At 36.4% G+C, this 16,579-nt stretch overlaps 1 protein-coding gene across 2 annotated transcripts in view; it reads left to right on the top strand.

Moving 5' to 3' along the window:
- Positions 1-16,579, top strand: part of Atp2c1 (ATPase secretory pathway Ca2+ transporting 1) — a 147,130-nt gene that overhangs the window by 128,149 nt on the left and 2,402 nt on the right. For both annotated transcript variants that reach the window (XM_004625023.2, XM_023705261.1), the window contains 2 exons: positions 1,022-1,163; positions 2,645-2,769. In XM_004625023.2, coding sequence (XP_004625080.1) covers positions 1,022-1,163; positions 2,645-2,769 — 267 coding nt within the window. The remainder of the gene's footprint in view (positions 1-1,021; positions 1,164-2,644; positions 2,770-16,579) is intronic.

The raw sequence follows: 16,579 nt of genomic DNA, 5'->3' as shown, positions 1-16,579 counted from the left end.
AGTGATGTTACTAATTTCTATTCATTAAAAAAAGGTTTGTAATCTGAGCATTTACTTAGAAAATAATACACTTCTTAACCATTGTTACTCTCCTATCTTGTTTTAAAATTTTGTTTCATTGTTTTTATTATTGTTTTCTTCAAAATAAAAAAGATAAGGATGAGGCATTTGGGGAGATCACCTTTACCTTTGACTCAAAAGATAAAAGTAAATCACAGGTGGTGGTATCGTTTTTTCCAATCTCTTATCATCTGAGCCCATGAATTAATAAATTCAGGTTAACATTATCTGGACATAGGACAAGCCTTATGGGTTCTATGGAGTTTGCCTCCTTTAAGAAGAAATCATTGTTATGACAAGAGTACGTATGTTCTGTATCACTCCTGTCAGCATATCAAAGTTTAGGGTGTTTTCTTCCCAAATTGAAGATAAGGGGTTAGTGCATCTTGGTCTAAAAATGTTTTGATGGAGAGTCATGACCTAGAATTTAGTAGTGTGTTTTCAGGACATAATTGTTTTGTGAAAAGTAGTTCAGTTAGAAGCATGACTTTCAGTTTTAAAGCACTTTATGACTCCTTAATTATATTTATTGCCGTTTGTCATACTAGAACTTTTCAAGACGTTACCATTAAGAACCTGTAATGTTTCTGTTTTAGGAAAGACAAGTTTTACTCTTTTTGGTAAATTTATAGCTTGACCTGTTCTTTAAGAAAGGATTTTTAATTGCCTATCTTAATGAGTGAACAGAAAAATTAGGAAAATATAAATAAATTTTCTTAGGGCATTTCTGTGGAATCTAATGCATTAAGCAGACCTTTCTTGGTAAAAGTTGCTTTAAAAGAAACCCTTATTCTATCTAAATTATTCCAAAATAATAGTTTTAAGAGATTTCATGGTTTTCACACTGTAGAATTCAGTGGTACATAGTGATACTATTAAAAATTTGAAAGTGAGAACAACAACATAGGAACTTACTTCTATGCTTAGAGAGTAATTATTGTACTCTGTGCTTTACCAACAGACCAAGTCTGTGTTTGAGATTGGACTCTGCAGTAATAAAATGTTTTGCTATGCAGTTCTTGGATCCATCATGGGACAGTTACTAGTGATTTATTTTCCTCCACTTCAGAAGGTTTTTCAGACGGAGAGCTTGAGTATACTGGGTAAAGAGAATGCTGTCTTTATATATTTCAGAGAAATTGTAGTTTTGAATGTGTTTGTTCTAATATAAATTTAGAGTAACTAATGAACACATGGTGTATTTTTTTTTTTCCATTGAAGAAATTTCAGGGCCATCATTCTCTTATTTCTAGGCTTTTAACTTTTTTATCAATTGTTATAAAATCATATTTGATGATTCTGAAATAACAGGAAACTAAAACCTGAACCCCATTCTTCACTTAAAGAGGTCTAATGTACAAAATGCACTGTTTATCTTAGATAGATATAATTTTTTTAAATATTGGAGAGTAATTGTATTTTATAACTTTTTAATACTTTTAATACTTATTAAAAAGATACAAGATTTTGGATGATTAAGGACTAGACTTCACTGAAAATCAAATTGCTTTTGTTTTATATTATTTAATTAGCTAATATGTTACTATTTCTTTTATTTTCCAGACTCTCATTTTATGAACTATCAGATCTAGAAATGATAGTTTCATCAAGTTTCTTTGGAAGTTACATGTTTTTTCATATACAGTAAAAATTTTTCTGTTTATGTGTGAAGAACAGTGTAGTTGATCAGAATGCTGTCTGTAATTCTTAGATTCACAGTCGACGGCCATACCACCTTGAGTGCTTCTGATCATCTTAATTCTTAGTTTTGTTTTTTCTTTTCTTTGTTTCTGAGACAGGGTCTCACTAGTTAGTTCTGTTTAGCCTTGAACTCTCTGTATAGTTGAGGCTGACTTATACTTACAGCAATCCTCCTGCCTCAGCTGAGTGCTGGGGTTATAGGATTGTACCACCATGCCTGGTGTTCTGAGATTTCTAAATTACTATGGGTATTTTAATAAAATGAATTATGTAGATTTGCTGATTTTTTTTTTGTTGTTCTGTGTTTAAATTTACCTTAAAATTGAACCAAAGTAATTTCAAAATTATAATTGTATATTCAGATGCATTCTTTTAATAAAACAACTTTAAGGAGATAGTTGTAATTTTCTAATAAATAAGAGTTGATATAGTAAGAATACTTTGTGATGATTTAATCTAGGTTTTTTATAATAGGACATATTGAGACAGTTTTAGTCTTTAGATGAGCATTTTCAATCACATTCGTTACTACTTTATGAGTGGTATTTTTAAAAAGATCTGTGTGATCTATTAAATACAAAACTTTTCTTCCTGTTACTACTGTTAAAGCTAGCCTCTTGAGTTCATATTCCCAGGAAAGTGATCCTGGGATGTGGTTCTGGTTCTGGGTGCTGCGTTCTCCAGCATTGTGACTTTGGACAAACTACTTTAAACCTTTGAGCTTCTGTATTCCTGTTTTTAACTGAGGGTGATGATACTTCATGAAATAGTTGTAAAACAGTGTGCTTAAAAACCATAGTTAATTGCTAGAAAAATGTAAGTACTTATAGTTTGCAATATAAATTTCAAAGAATTATAAAACCTAGTTTATTTTCTTTTGCAGATCTGTTGTTTCTTTTGGGTCTCACCTCATCAGTATGCGTAGTGGCAGAAATTATAAAGAAGGTTGAAAGGAGCAGGGAAAAGATCCAGAAGCCTGTTAGTTCAACATCGTCGTCTTTTCTTGAAGTATGATGCATATTGCATTTTGTTATTTGCAAACTAGGAATTGCAGTCTGAGGATCATTTAGAAGGGCAAGTTCAAGAGGATAATGAAGATTTGAGAACTTTTTAACTTTTCATTGATTAAAAATGAACATTAATGTTAAAGACTTCATATGAGACTTTAACTTGCTGGCAGTCCCAAATGAAATTATGCAACTTTGATAACATATTCCTTGATTTAAATTGGCCTTTGCAATTGAGTGGAACTTTATAAACCATATGGGCAGTTATTTAATTGAAGAAAAAAAAAAAAAAAGCAAAACCTGAACCACGTTCTGCACTTAAAGAGGTCTAACATACAAATACACTGTCTATCTTAGATAGATATAAATATTTTTTTTATTTTTAAATATTGTACTATTTATGGTGGTGGGGCTTTCTTACTAATATACAAATAAATTAATCATTTCAAAGGCATTCTTCTTTGGTTTAGAAGTTGATTCCCAGGAGTGCCATATTTCAACTACTGTATTTCCTTTCTCTTGTAATGTAAGCAGCTCAATCCCTTGTGCTACCGGTTTTGTATATCATGTTTTTTGCACAGGATGTGACCACTGTCAGAGCACTGTTCTTTTCTTTCTTTTTGTGATTGAAAAGCATATACTGCAATTTGAAGTAAATGTTTGCTTTTCTTAGTAAATGTCAGTGGCTGCTTTTTTTCTTTTTCTTTTTTTTTAAAGGTGTGAGTCTCTGGTGTAGCAAAAGTAATGCAGGGCTATGAGGTGCATTCTAGTTAGAGCAACTGTATATACGTTAGCAGTCATAGTCAAAGACATTTAATATTGAGGTGAAGTTTATAACGTATCATGTCTCCTTTTTGAGTTAAATACAAATATATACTTTGTCAAATATCTTATTCTCTATAGATTTAAGTACTTCAACTCACTAAATGTTATTTTTACTGTTTTGTTTGTATATTTTTAAGCATATTTATGGGGAAGGGTAAAATACTAAAAGAATGAAAACGCTCCAACCTCAGGCAGGTGGTGTAGGAGCTGGGGAACAGATGGGAGCCCCTTTGCTGGCCTTGTTCGTCTTGTTTCTCCCAGACAGCTGCTTTGGCCTAGATTGGAGCCATTCTGAGTCTTTCCCCTTTTGCTTCCACCTTCATTCTTTATCTTCATTCTTAATCTTCCTTTGGTATCATGGTCAACCTGAAGGGACATATTTGCCTTGTGAAATGCCATTCGTTTTTATAAAAGCTTTACTGGGTAATTTCTTTTGACTGTATAGTAAATTCTGGCTATAAATGCATAATTAGAAATCCATTCTCTTATCACATACTTCTCTCATTCTCTCTGTCTCTCTCTCTCTGTCTCTCTCTCTCTCCCCCTTCCTTCTTTCCCTCCCTTCTTCCTTCTGAGGACAGAAATGAGTCTCAGATTTCTTCTTCTTCTTCTTCTTTTTTTTTTTTTTTCTGTATTTGGTACAGAGTTTCACTACATAGCTCGGACTATAGTGATCCAGTTGTTTTCAGCCTCCCCAGCACTGGGATTACAGGAGCACTCCAGCACACCTGGTCTCAAGTCTCAGATTTCTGTAGGTTTAATTCTTCTTGAAGTTAGTGATCTTATTTTATTATCAGAATAAATCATTCTTAAGTTTTCATCCAATATGAAATTATAAATGTTAGCACTTACATGCTATAGATCAGGAAAAGATCCATTATTTGAATCCTTATTGATACATGAGTATAAGGAGCTGAAGCATTTGCACTTTATTCTTTACTGTTTGAGATTGAATAGTCAAATGTACATTGTTCTACCTCACTGCAGTATGGGAGCCAGCATCTTATTAACTCTTTCTATAGAGATTTGATGTGCCATACTGAAGTTTTATAATGATTTTTTTGTTTTCTGTTCTAAAGACTTGAGATATATGTTAAATGCACATCAATATTTTTGTTTTGTTCTTTAGGTTCAGAGTATGAATCATATGGGACAAATGTGCTTGTCTTTTTCATTTGGTTTTTGACATACAAAAGTAACAGATTTTTTTTCACAAGTTAATGACTTTCAATTTTGATAGCATTAAAATTACCTGTGTAGATGCTAAAGATACAGAAATTCTTTGATTTAAAAACAAGTAAAACATACAGTTCAGATGCAATTTAGTTTTCCATACATATTAATAGAAATTGCCATGCTTAAGATGACTTTAATGTACTAGTACATAAATTCTAAATCTTTACCGCCTTTCCCCGATTGGTTGGCCTGGGGACTTGCTAGAGTCTCTAATACAATTGGGTTTTTATCCTTATGGACTATTTCATAATGTTATTTAAATCTGTAGTAGCTAAACATCAGAGAAAGTAAAAGAATTTGAAGTAATTCACCAGTTAGGTATAATTCTCAAATGGTAAAAGTTGGCCACGTAGAAACAAGGCCAAGCACACTGATGGGCATCACAAGACTCAGGGATGAAATGAAAAGAAATCCATAGAACCCCCAAAATCTCCCCCTTCAAGATCTAGGCTTTAATGCCATTAACTTTACTCAGAAGAATAAGAGGTGTTTGTTCTTTTCATGACCATCAATGGTTCATCTGTTACAATCATAATTTTTCTGAAACTGCTTTAAACTTTGAGCTGTTTCCTGTATTACTTAATAGCCATACTTACAGTAGCCTCTAACTGAAGTGAATTGATAGCAGACAGTAAACATAATATTTGAGAACTTTAATTTCACCTTGTTCTCAGTCTGTCTCACGTGGCAATTCACATGCAGTTTAACTTTCATATATGACTCACCCAAGAAATTAGATAGATGACTTTTCTCTTCATTAAACATTTATTCAGTATCCCAGAGTGTTTTATGAAGAGGAAACTGATGGTATCCCTCGCCTTTAGGATCTCATGGATAGGGATAGCAGGCACCAAGATTTAATAAGCTCAAGAAGTTAATAGTCATCTTTACATATTGATTTTAAAAATGCTTGTACATTAAAATGAACACAACATACATTTCACTAGAATTTTCCTTTGAGTATTGTGTTCCTGAAATCCAAACAGCTAATTTACATACTGAATGGATACTTGTAACTGGTATATGACTCCATGAACAGATCATCCTGATAGCTAAGCTTTTTTGAACTCAGCACTTGATACAATATTAACACTTGTTTGGCCACAGTACATTTTAACTTTTTGTTGTCATAGTTGGTTATTGTTGATAAGGGATGCCATTTAACCAGTTTCTGACATTAATGAAGGTAATATTTAATGAAGATAATATATAAATATATATATTTATAAACATTGCCATAGTTTTAGATGAATTAAGAAATAAGAAATAGTACCTTTTAGGAAATTCTGTCTTAACTCTGGAGACTAGTGTGCAAGTACATTCAGTTTAGTAGTAACACTATCCAAAATCCTACAGGAGCTGAAGGAGGAAAATAACTTCATAAGAGGAAATTGTCAAAGAAATTTCCTAGAACTAGTGACGTCTGAATGAAGCCTTAAATTAGGAACTTTCAGCCTTGAAACACTAAGCATAGCTTTGCAAGTAGCACAGTTTCCATGGTGTGTTGGTACAACAGCAGCAGAAACACCAAAACAACACCTAAGATTTGGAGTAGATTTGTTTTACATCAGTGGTCACCAATTGGGATCATTCTTAACATATTAGTTCCTGAAGGCTCAGGGATGGAGATTTCCATGGGATTACAAAGGGGAAGTATGGAAGTACAATACTTGACTGCCTTTGATTCGTTCTTGCATCATAGTAATCAGCTATGCATCACAGTGATCAGCCATTTCTAGGAGACAGAAGCAACGGAGACTGCTACAGGAACCATCACCTGGGCAACTAAGAAACTGAAGTGTACTGGCTGGGGTTGGGGGCATTTTCTGTTTCATTGAGAGGACTGGAAGGAGCATGTGTGAACTACAAGGAGTTTGACTCTTTAAAGCTCTAGAGGTATACTGTGAAGATTGAAGAAATTAGAATAAACTGTGAAAGCTGAAATAGTTGAAGGGTCATTGAGTCATGGTGCTTGGTATGGAGAGAAAGTAAAACATTTATCTTGTAAGAGATAGCATTGCCATGGCAGGACAGTAGAGGAGAATGAGAAAATAAAGGTTTCTAGCCTGACTTGAATATTAGAATTGTTAATAGGAAAATAACCTAAACTGACTTGGCTGTAGTGGGACACAGGGCCATTTGAAATGTGAAGTTCATGATACTCTTGAAAGTTCCCATTGGACATGATAAAAGGTGAAGCTTTTATAGCATAGAATCAGTTAAAGCATGGCTGACTTGTTCACAACTGGTATGAAGACCATGGTCATTTTTTTTTTTTTTTCTTTTCAAAGTTTTATTGATAAACATATAGCAATGAGACAGTTTCAAATCAAATCGAAAGTACAGTTTCAACAAATAATACAACCATGGTCATTTAGAAGCTGCTTTTGTTTAGTTTTTGTCTAAGACTAAAGTTGGGGGACAGATGTTCTGTATTGTAATTGCACATTTTTACTGTTGTGAAATAGTGAATAGTAAAATTTTAGTGTTGTGAAATTTTACTTAGCCTAAAGTCTAAGTTCAGCTTTGGCAGAATGTTTTAAAAAGTTTCTGTTAGTCAGCAAACAGTTGTATAAATTTAAAATAACAAGGGCCAAAGATAAGAACATTGTAGACTACTTTGTTATAGACCTTTCAAAATACGTCTCTTTCTGAGGTTGCCAACAGGAAACCACATCACTGATAGCACATTTTTTTTGGTATTTGGAGTGAGACACCTGTGAGGTGACACTCATACATGTATGAACAGCCTACCTGAGAACGAGCTTTGTGGTGCAGTGAGTGAACAGTATTAACATTAGAAAATAGCTACTTGCTTTGAACAAGTTGTGGCAAGAGAATAGAAAACAATGGATTTTGTTGTTTTTCATTTTATGCCTAATTCTTTGGACTCTTTCCGCCTCGTATCCCATGTAAATGTGCCAGGACAATCCGCTGCTAGGTCTTTTTGGAACAGCATTTATTAAGCTTGAAGTTTTTTCCTTGTGCTTCAATTTTTTACCTGTATTTCAAAGCCCAGCTAAATGTCAAATAAGGTGGCCTTTCCTCATTGCTCAAAATGGGTATGAATGTGAGTGTGGATTAGTAGTAGTAGTAGTAGTAGTAGTAGTAGTAGTAGTAGTAGTAATAGTCGAATAAGAATAGTATAATGCCTTATAAATACTGTTAAGAGCAAACACAGCCAAAAATCTGAACATAAAAATCATAGTGTATTTTTCTTAGAAAACATTTAGTTGATCAATCTAGACAGAAATTTAACATAATTTTCTCTATTTGGATAAGATAAATTTAAATGTTGAGGTTTGGGAGAAAAATGAAACAATTCTTTGAGTCAGTAGTTTTGATTCCTAGAAATCCTTTCTGATGCAGACCTGTGAGTCATGTACACAGTGAGTGTATATGAGGTAATGTCAGTGGCCTGTGTTTGGACACTGCAGGTAGCAGCTTTCCTGTTCTTCACCCCCTTTGCTCAGTTCACATCGAATGGGCATTGACCCTTTCGGGCCCATGTTTCTGTGATGGCTCCTTGGCAGAATTGCCTTTTGTATCTGGTCCGAGGTTCTCCCCTCAGTATTCCTTCTAAGGCAATAATTGCATTGTTTTGAGTAACCCAGTGAGTAGAAACGACATCTCAGAACATTATGAGCATTCAGTGCCAGAAATGGGGTAATTAGGGATCCATTTTTAGGTTCTTTTGTTGTTAGCTTTTGAATTAAAAATGTGCTATTTAATACAGTTTTGAAAAAGTACTAATCTGTTCAATCATATTAAAGACACCTATTCTTCCTGTGATAACTACAAGGAAGTACATTTTACTTGAGAAGTGGCAATTTGGTGCCATCTTATGGTCATAAAGAAAATACTGTGTCTCCACCATCTGCTCTTTTCTATCAAGTCATTGTCTTACACAACATGAAACAAATGGGTGTGCCATGTGTGACACATTATCTTAGGACAAGTATGGTGGTACATCCCTGTAATGCTTACCTTCAGGAAGGAGGCTGAGGCGGGAAGATCACTTTGAACTTGAAGCCGGTCCAAGCTACCTTGTGAGTTCAGGACAGCTTGGCCTGTATATAGTGAGACCCTGTCTCACAAAAACAAGCAATATAATTATCCTCAGAGCAACATACAGCAAGCTCCAACTAAATAGGTGACTGTATCGAAAATGTATGCCTAATAGGAAAGACTGACAAACTTGACACATAAATACGGTTAGAGCAGTTTTAGAATGCTAGTTAGTATGTTTTCATGTTCTATATTCATCTGTGTGGTTGCATAATGGGATCAATCAGATTTTATGAGTGTCCTTTTTTACCTGGAGCAGTTCTGGGTAGCCAGTGAATTAGTATTAAAATTAGATAAGTAGTGTCTTAGTTACTCTTCTGTCGTTGCTGGGACAAATACCCGACACTCAAAATGAAGGAAGGGAAGGTTTATTTAGCTCACAGTTACTGGAGGTTTCAGTCCATACTCAGCTGGGTCCAACGCAGAGCAGCACAGAGCAGAAAGCAACCTTTCATGGCTGCGGCAAAGAGCAAGAGCACAAGGGAGGGGTAGCAGCAGCTCAAGCAGCTGGCTTCTCTTCCCACCTTACATTGTAATGCAAATTACCTGCCCCAGGGCAGGTGCAGCATCCACACCCACAGTAATCAATTACAAACTCCAGAAGCTGCCCTAAGACTGCATGAGGCTTTGGGGGGGACACCTATACACAAACCATAACAAGTAGTTTTATTTCAGTCCTCCTTAATGCACCCATATAGAACTGTTGTTTAGTTTAGGTGTTGACAAATGATGCCACGTAGGACATATCTGTCTATTTTTCAAATAGTTTTATTGGAACTACCCACACATAGATTTACCTGTTGCTTACTGTGACTTCCATTTCACAACAGTAAAAGTGTGTAGTTACAGCGGAGAACATTTGGCCCCCAAAGGTTATTTACTATCTAGGCCTTGATAGAAAAACTTGCCTACTCATTTTGATGTTTAAGAAAATGAAAACAGATCTGTATACTGCATTCACTGGATCAGAAAGGAAGTGACATAGTTTCTCCCACCCTTTCATCCACCAACAGGAAGTTTCCTTTGGGACAGATACACTTGGTAGCAGATTGGCTGTCAGGGTCTGCTGTGTCAGCGCTCCTGAGTGGAGTGTCTTTGTTCTCAGAACATCAACAGGGAGGATGTGCAAGCTGTGATCAGTCCCGTCATCACTGGACTACAGCTTGTTCTTAGTGGGTCCAGTGTTTTGATGTGCTCTTCTGCCTGAATTGTGTTTCTGTCTCCTCTCCATCTCTGCCTTCTCCTTCATGTCTTTGCTGTCCTTCCTGTTGCTAACCCAAGCTTTCATCCATCTGCTACTGTCTGGTCTCTCTGCTTCTTCCTACCTTGCATGGATAAGAGAATTAGCGGCTTCTCAGAGAACTGGTGTAATTTGACTTAGGTAAAGTATACTGCTTAGAAAAGACAAAATTTAATAATAAAAGAAGCTGACATATCCTAAAAGCCCAGTCTTAGGGGAAAAAGATACTAATTCATTTTCATAGAACATCTTAAACCAAATTGTATTTACATAATATATTTCTAAGGTAAATTTATGACAGTGTCTCTTAGTGAATTCTTGTTACGGTCCATACATGGTGTTACATGACTTCTGATTTACAAAATGGGTGCTAATTATAACAGGGTAAATTTCCTTAGCTTGTCTTTTATAACAGCTTGTACAAGTCGGAGTATTTAGAGCCTACAGTACTTTATAATTGGAAACAAGGGTTTGTTGAGGTCACTGTTAATCAGATTTCAATACCATAGTCATCTTTCCTTTGATTTCTACCTTTCTTAAGGTAAAAGAAATACTGAAAGAATGGTCTGTTGATGCTGTCCTTTCCAAAGGGTTCAACTGTCAGTATATATTTCTTTAGGGACCTGGGTTCGATCCCCCATGTGCCTTGCCGGCCCCACTCCCTGGACTTGCTGAGACAGAGATTGAGACTGGGCATGGTGGCACTCACCCATAATCCCAGTGCTTAGGAGGCTGAAAACAGGAGGATCACTATGAGTTCGATCTGTGTAGTAAGACCCTGTAGACCCTGTACTAAATACATTTAAATATATAGCTCAGCTCCCAGGGCGCACTGGGTGGGTATGGTGGTGCGCACCTGTAATTCCAGCTCTTGGGAGAATGTGAACAGGTGGATCACTACAAGCCTGGTCTAGTAGTGAGACCCTGAACCCTATAGACCCTTCCCTAAAAGAAAAGAAAAAAAAAACTACCTAAGAGTGTTTCCACTTAAGTGCCTAAGCAGTGTTTTTTACTCAACATATTTATATCAAAATCCTCAATTCCTCATTTCTCCATGTCCTGTCCTACACAAATGAATGACAGTGCAATAAGAATTGAAAAGAGATACTCATCTATAATATATTATGTATGCAACATAATTATGTATTATAGCAAAATTGTCAGCAATTTATAACCTCATTGGTATATTTTCAGTGCCTCATTTTAAAGAAATATTAGTATTTTTTAACTAAAAAATGTTTCCACATATTTCAGATTAAGTTTATCTAACATAGCTTAATCTACAATTTCATTACCCTCTTCCATCATATTATAATTATTCTGTATATGTGATAGCAACACGTTGAGATACAACAAAACTGACTTTTTTGCCAGTGTCCCAATTTTTTCCTCTATGTGTACCATATGAACCAGACAGAAAAATAGAAGAGCAGTGCCTTCATTTATCTAGAAGGAAGTACCAGAGCTTTAATTCTCGTAAAAGTACTGATATGCGCAAACCACCTGAAAAGACTCTCTAATCTTATATGCTGGCTTATGTGATGGCATAGTTTTTTCAGAGTCAAGTGATTCAACCCTATAAGTTATCATAAATCAAAAATTAGAACTTTTAATCTTCAAATAATTCTTAGTGGGTAAGTGTATTTAGGTTATAATTTATAACCAGAAACTTTTCCTCAGGAAACACTGCTAGATATTCCTTCATCCTAATGAGAGCAGTTTATATTGTACACAGAAAACATCACATGCCTCCAAGGCAGTGATAGGATAGTTATTTCTTAACCTGTGTGTGTGTGTGTGTGTCTGTGTCTGTGTGTGTGTGTGTATCTATCAAGAGGAAGACTAACCAAATATGTCAGATGTTGTCAAGACTAGTAAAAACTGGGGAGGTTGCATATGTATTGAAACATGTTCTGAAAAACACTTTTCCAACCACTGTGGTTCATCTCCCATTTCAGCACATGCATATAGTCTGGTTTGGTCATGCCTTTGAATCTCACACTTCTTTCCCCTGCTGGAGATTCTTACCTCAGAATGTTTGCAGTTGAGGAATTTGAATTTTGACACCATTCAGAAGTCTGGAAAGAAGTCAAATGCAGTTTATCTTCTGTGGTCCGAAAAGCCTATCGCTGCAAGTGGGAAGGCATGTTCTTAATTCATTGCTCTAACAAAAATAATAATTCTAAGTTGGTACAAGAAGCAAAAGCACTTTTAGGTGTCACAATTGAAATGCATCAAAAACATTAAGAGCTAAGTACAAAGCGCTTCACCTTCATTTCACTGAAAGTACAGGACTACCAGGGAGGTGCTGCTTTTTGTCCTGCTTTAGATGGTGACAGCCTTGCAGATGGTACTCTAGGTTCATGATGTGCTAGCAGCCAGACAGCAAGTGGTCAGGGGAACATCCATGGATAGCTGTCAACTGCACTAAGGGAGTAAATTGTTCGGCTGCCTCAGAGTGAGGAGTAATAACTGTGGTTGCCAGAAGAGGAAATTCCCAAGAAGTGACAGTAGTATTTACTCTTATTTTTAGACATATCCAAGGCTCTTTCAAATTGAATTTAAAAATCACTGTGGAGAATTCCTTGACAACAGGAAAAAAAGCTGGAGGAACATTACTCACTTGGGGCTGATTCCTTGTGTTTTTCACCTTTTCTCATGTTGGATGCCACCATTCACATTCTCTTGGCTGTCCTCTATTCTTCCCGGCATGACTTCAGTGTGACAGCTCAGCTCTGCTTACGTCACGTAATACTGTTTCATACTCTTGCCCTTCTGTCAGCTGCCTTGCATACTCTTGCTGTCCCTTGCATTTGAAAATTTTACTCTTAGCCTTGAAAACCCTGGTGTTGCTTGTTTTGCGCTTCTGCTGTTCAGCTCTCGTTTCTTCCTGGTTCCTGGCTTTGCTCTTGGGTTTCATGTATGGCTGTAACTTCAGTGGTCATTCAGGGCACATGTTAGTGCCAGGCATGTTTTATTACATGCTAGTACCAGGCGCTGTGAAGCACACGGGCACTTAAACGTAACAAGTTATTTTATATTTAGATAACACTGTAACCAACTATTAGAATTCTCATTTTATGGGTAGGATAACTGAGGCCTAGTAATTGATTCATTTGCTTTGATTCACAAAGGAGGAAAAAAACTATTTCTGAGTTCCTTCAGGTGATAAAGATCTTTTTTTGTTTTGTGGTACTGGGGATTGAACTCGGGACCTTGTGCTTGCCAGGCAAGAGCTTATTCTACTGAGCTATCTCCCCAGCCCCATGATAAACCTCTTTGTCTCCTAACATTATACTTAATTCAAATTAGAGGTTCCAATTGAAACACTAAAGTGAATTTGAATTATTTTTCCAGAATCATGAAAGAATTACAGTGATTATATTTATGGATGAATAAGCTTTCAAAGTCCAGGTTTGAAAATGAGCTTGTACCATAAAGGCTTCTGGTATAATTTTATCACCAATAACTACAGATACAGTATAGTAACCTTTTCTTTTGCAATTTTACTCCTAAAATTTTCTCATCTGCCCAAAGTTTCTTCTGTTACATACTTGAATTCCTAATTGAGTTACTATTTTCAAAGCCTCACATAGGATTTCATTGCAAGAATCAAATCAGCAATACTAAAGACTTGATTAAAAACATAAGACAGTAGAGTTTTTAAATGGAATATGGAACATACAACATTCTGTGTTCCCTTTGCATTTTATAGCTGATGTGAATTTTATTCCTGTCTTTGTTGTTTTGAGACAGGGGTCTCTACATAGTACAGGCTGGCCTCAAACTCACAGCAATCCTGCCTCAGTGAGTGCTGGGGTTACAAGGCTTTTGCCAACACACAGGGCTTTCCTAGCTTTTAAGGCCAGTTCTAGGGTTAATCTTGTAATTTAGCCTCTTTTCTTTTGAACTGTTGTAGCACTCAGTTTGCACCCAGTTGACTACTTCATAAAATACTGCTATTGCATTGTCTCCCAAGGAGTAAAGAAAAATGACTTGGCAGCAGCCAGCCTGGTACACCTTCCTTTCTTTCTGGTGAACCCTCTTAGATATTCCTGTGGAGCATCTGACCTTTCCCTTGATACATACAGAAAAAGTTGTACGTGGTAGATAAGTTTTCTTGAGTTCCAATAGAGTAAGCGAATGGACAGTACTGCATGAGACTGCAGTCCATTACTGCAGGCTGGATGATTTTAAGTGAATGGCCCTGATTGTGATGATTACAGAAGGAAATGTGACTTCTAAAAAATGCTTTTAATGAGGGAAAAGGATGACTCACGTAATTCATTTTACTTTCAGTTAAACTGAGTTGCCCGTACTCTCTCAAATTGGGCCCCTGCCTGTCAGATCATTTATTTGCCAAATGGGCATGGTTTTCATGCAAGGTTGGTGGTTTTAAGCAGCAGTGTTTCCAGGAAGTAGGACACACATATTGGTAGAATCTCTAGGTTAGCTCCAAACTCCAGGAATCAAGCAAGAGAGGATTTTGCTAAACACAGTTATAGTTCTTGTTAGAACAACTACTTATAGGTAAAATGCACTTGTCAAAAATGGATGTACCAGACTTTTTTTTTTTTTTTTTTGGCTGAACCGGGGATTGAACTTAGGCCCTTGCGCTTGCCAGGGAAGCGCTTATTCCACTGAGCCATCTCCCCAGCCCGAAGACTTTTTTTCTTGATCCTGTGGGAACAATCATCTTTTTGAAAACATAAAACACAATCTTTAAGGAGCCTTGTGTATTGTCACTAAAATAATTTTTAAAAATCTTATTTCAAGAAGTTTTTGAAGGACTGGCTAAATAGCTTAGTGGATGAAAGTGTCTGCATGCAGACACAGAGGCCAGGGGTTTGATCCCTGGGCCTGCTGTGCCAGTCCTGCCCTGGGGCACAATTGAGACCGGATGTGGTGGCGTGCACCTGTAATCCTAGCAGTTGAGAGGCTGTAAACAAAGTCCAAACTGCAGTATATAGCAAGATCCTATCTCAAAAAAAAAAAAAAAAAAGTAAAACCTATTTGAAACAGTTTTTAGGACTGAACATTGTAGGAGCAAATAGCATTGTACTTACACATTTCATAAATGCCTGGAGCCAGTCACCACTTGTCAGCTGTGTATGTGACACTGAGTGATGCTGGCTTACTTCTCTTAAGAACAAGGTATTTCTTATCAGATGGCAGGAACTGGACATAGGCCTGTTCAAGATGGCCATTTCAGGCACCTGTGGGTCATGCTGATGAAATAAACCATTGGGAGAGTAAAGAAGGAAGAACACAGCTGTGAGGACCTCAGAGTTGGGATACACGTCTCGGATCTTGTCCAGGTGGATTCAGTCCACTTGTTGTTTTTTTGTTTTTGTTTTTAGGTTCTTTATTTGGAGTTGGCCAGCACTTTTGTAACTGCTGGCATTTGTAATTTAGCACCTTCTAGCATTTTCTAAGATAGTGCTTTGCAAACCTTTTCACTACAGTAAGACGTACTTTTTCCACAACCATCTAATACGTGTATCTGGTTATTTTTTTCCAAAAATGCAAACTAGAGTCAGGAAGTTATTACAGCTCAGGGGGAGACCACTTGCCTAGCATGTATGAGGTTTTGGGTTACATTTCCACCTCTTAAAAGTTGGATGAGCCAGTATTTTTCAAAACCTGTAATAGAAAAAGTACCTAGAACCCATGGTTGCTTATGTATTGATATTTTCATTTCTTCTCATTGCTTCCTTCTCCTCTAGATCTAGCAGCCCTGAATGCTTTGATGTTGCTGAGCTGCAATTTCTGCTGTAAAGCTTGGGGTGTATTTACAGGCTTATCAACTTTGTGTGGCCTCATTTACTAAGTTTCTTCTATCTGATGCCCTGGATTCTCTTGAGAGCCCAGTTTTCATACTAAAATAATAAATTACTTAAAATTAATTTTTGAAATCATTACCAGCTCTATTTGTGGAAAATAACTTAAATGGGACATCAGCTGTTGTTGCAAACACAGCTGAGTTGTTGCAACTTAATGTTTATAAACTACTAAAATGGATCACAAGAAGTACAAATATGTTTTCATGTACACAGAAGTTTCTTAAATCATACATTGTTTATTAAAAGTATACAAAATACTCTGGTATTAAATTACAAAAGTTATAAGGACAATTTAAAAAGTATGAATTTAATGTTAGAATTATTCATCTAGTTTGACGAAGATGAGCTTACTCAAGCTTGTCAGTGTGTTCCTCCAGATTTTCCACCATAAGCAAGCCAAAGCGATTGCCCCCCTCATGCCAGCAGCCAGCGTCTGAGGGGGTTCCCCCACCACAGGAACCCTTTGACCAGTGGGTACCCTTTTTCTTTTGCCTTCTTTTTTTCGTATTTGATTTACCTTTCGGTAGGAATAATTCAGCTGGGGCACATGATCTTGTGACGTTAAACATCCGTTCATAAAGTTGCATGGCCTCAGGACA

This window comes from Octodon degus, unplaced genomic scaffold (genome assembly GCF_000260255.1).
Source record: "Octodon degus isolate 3935 unplaced genomic scaffold, OctDeg1.0 scaffold00008, whole genome shotgun sequence".
NCBI lineage: Eukaryota > Metazoa > Chordata > Mammalia > Rodentia > Octodontidae > Octodon > Octodon degus.
The sequence above is the reverse complement of the archived record's forward strand: the minus strand, read 5'-3'. Positions and strand labels throughout refer to the sequence as shown.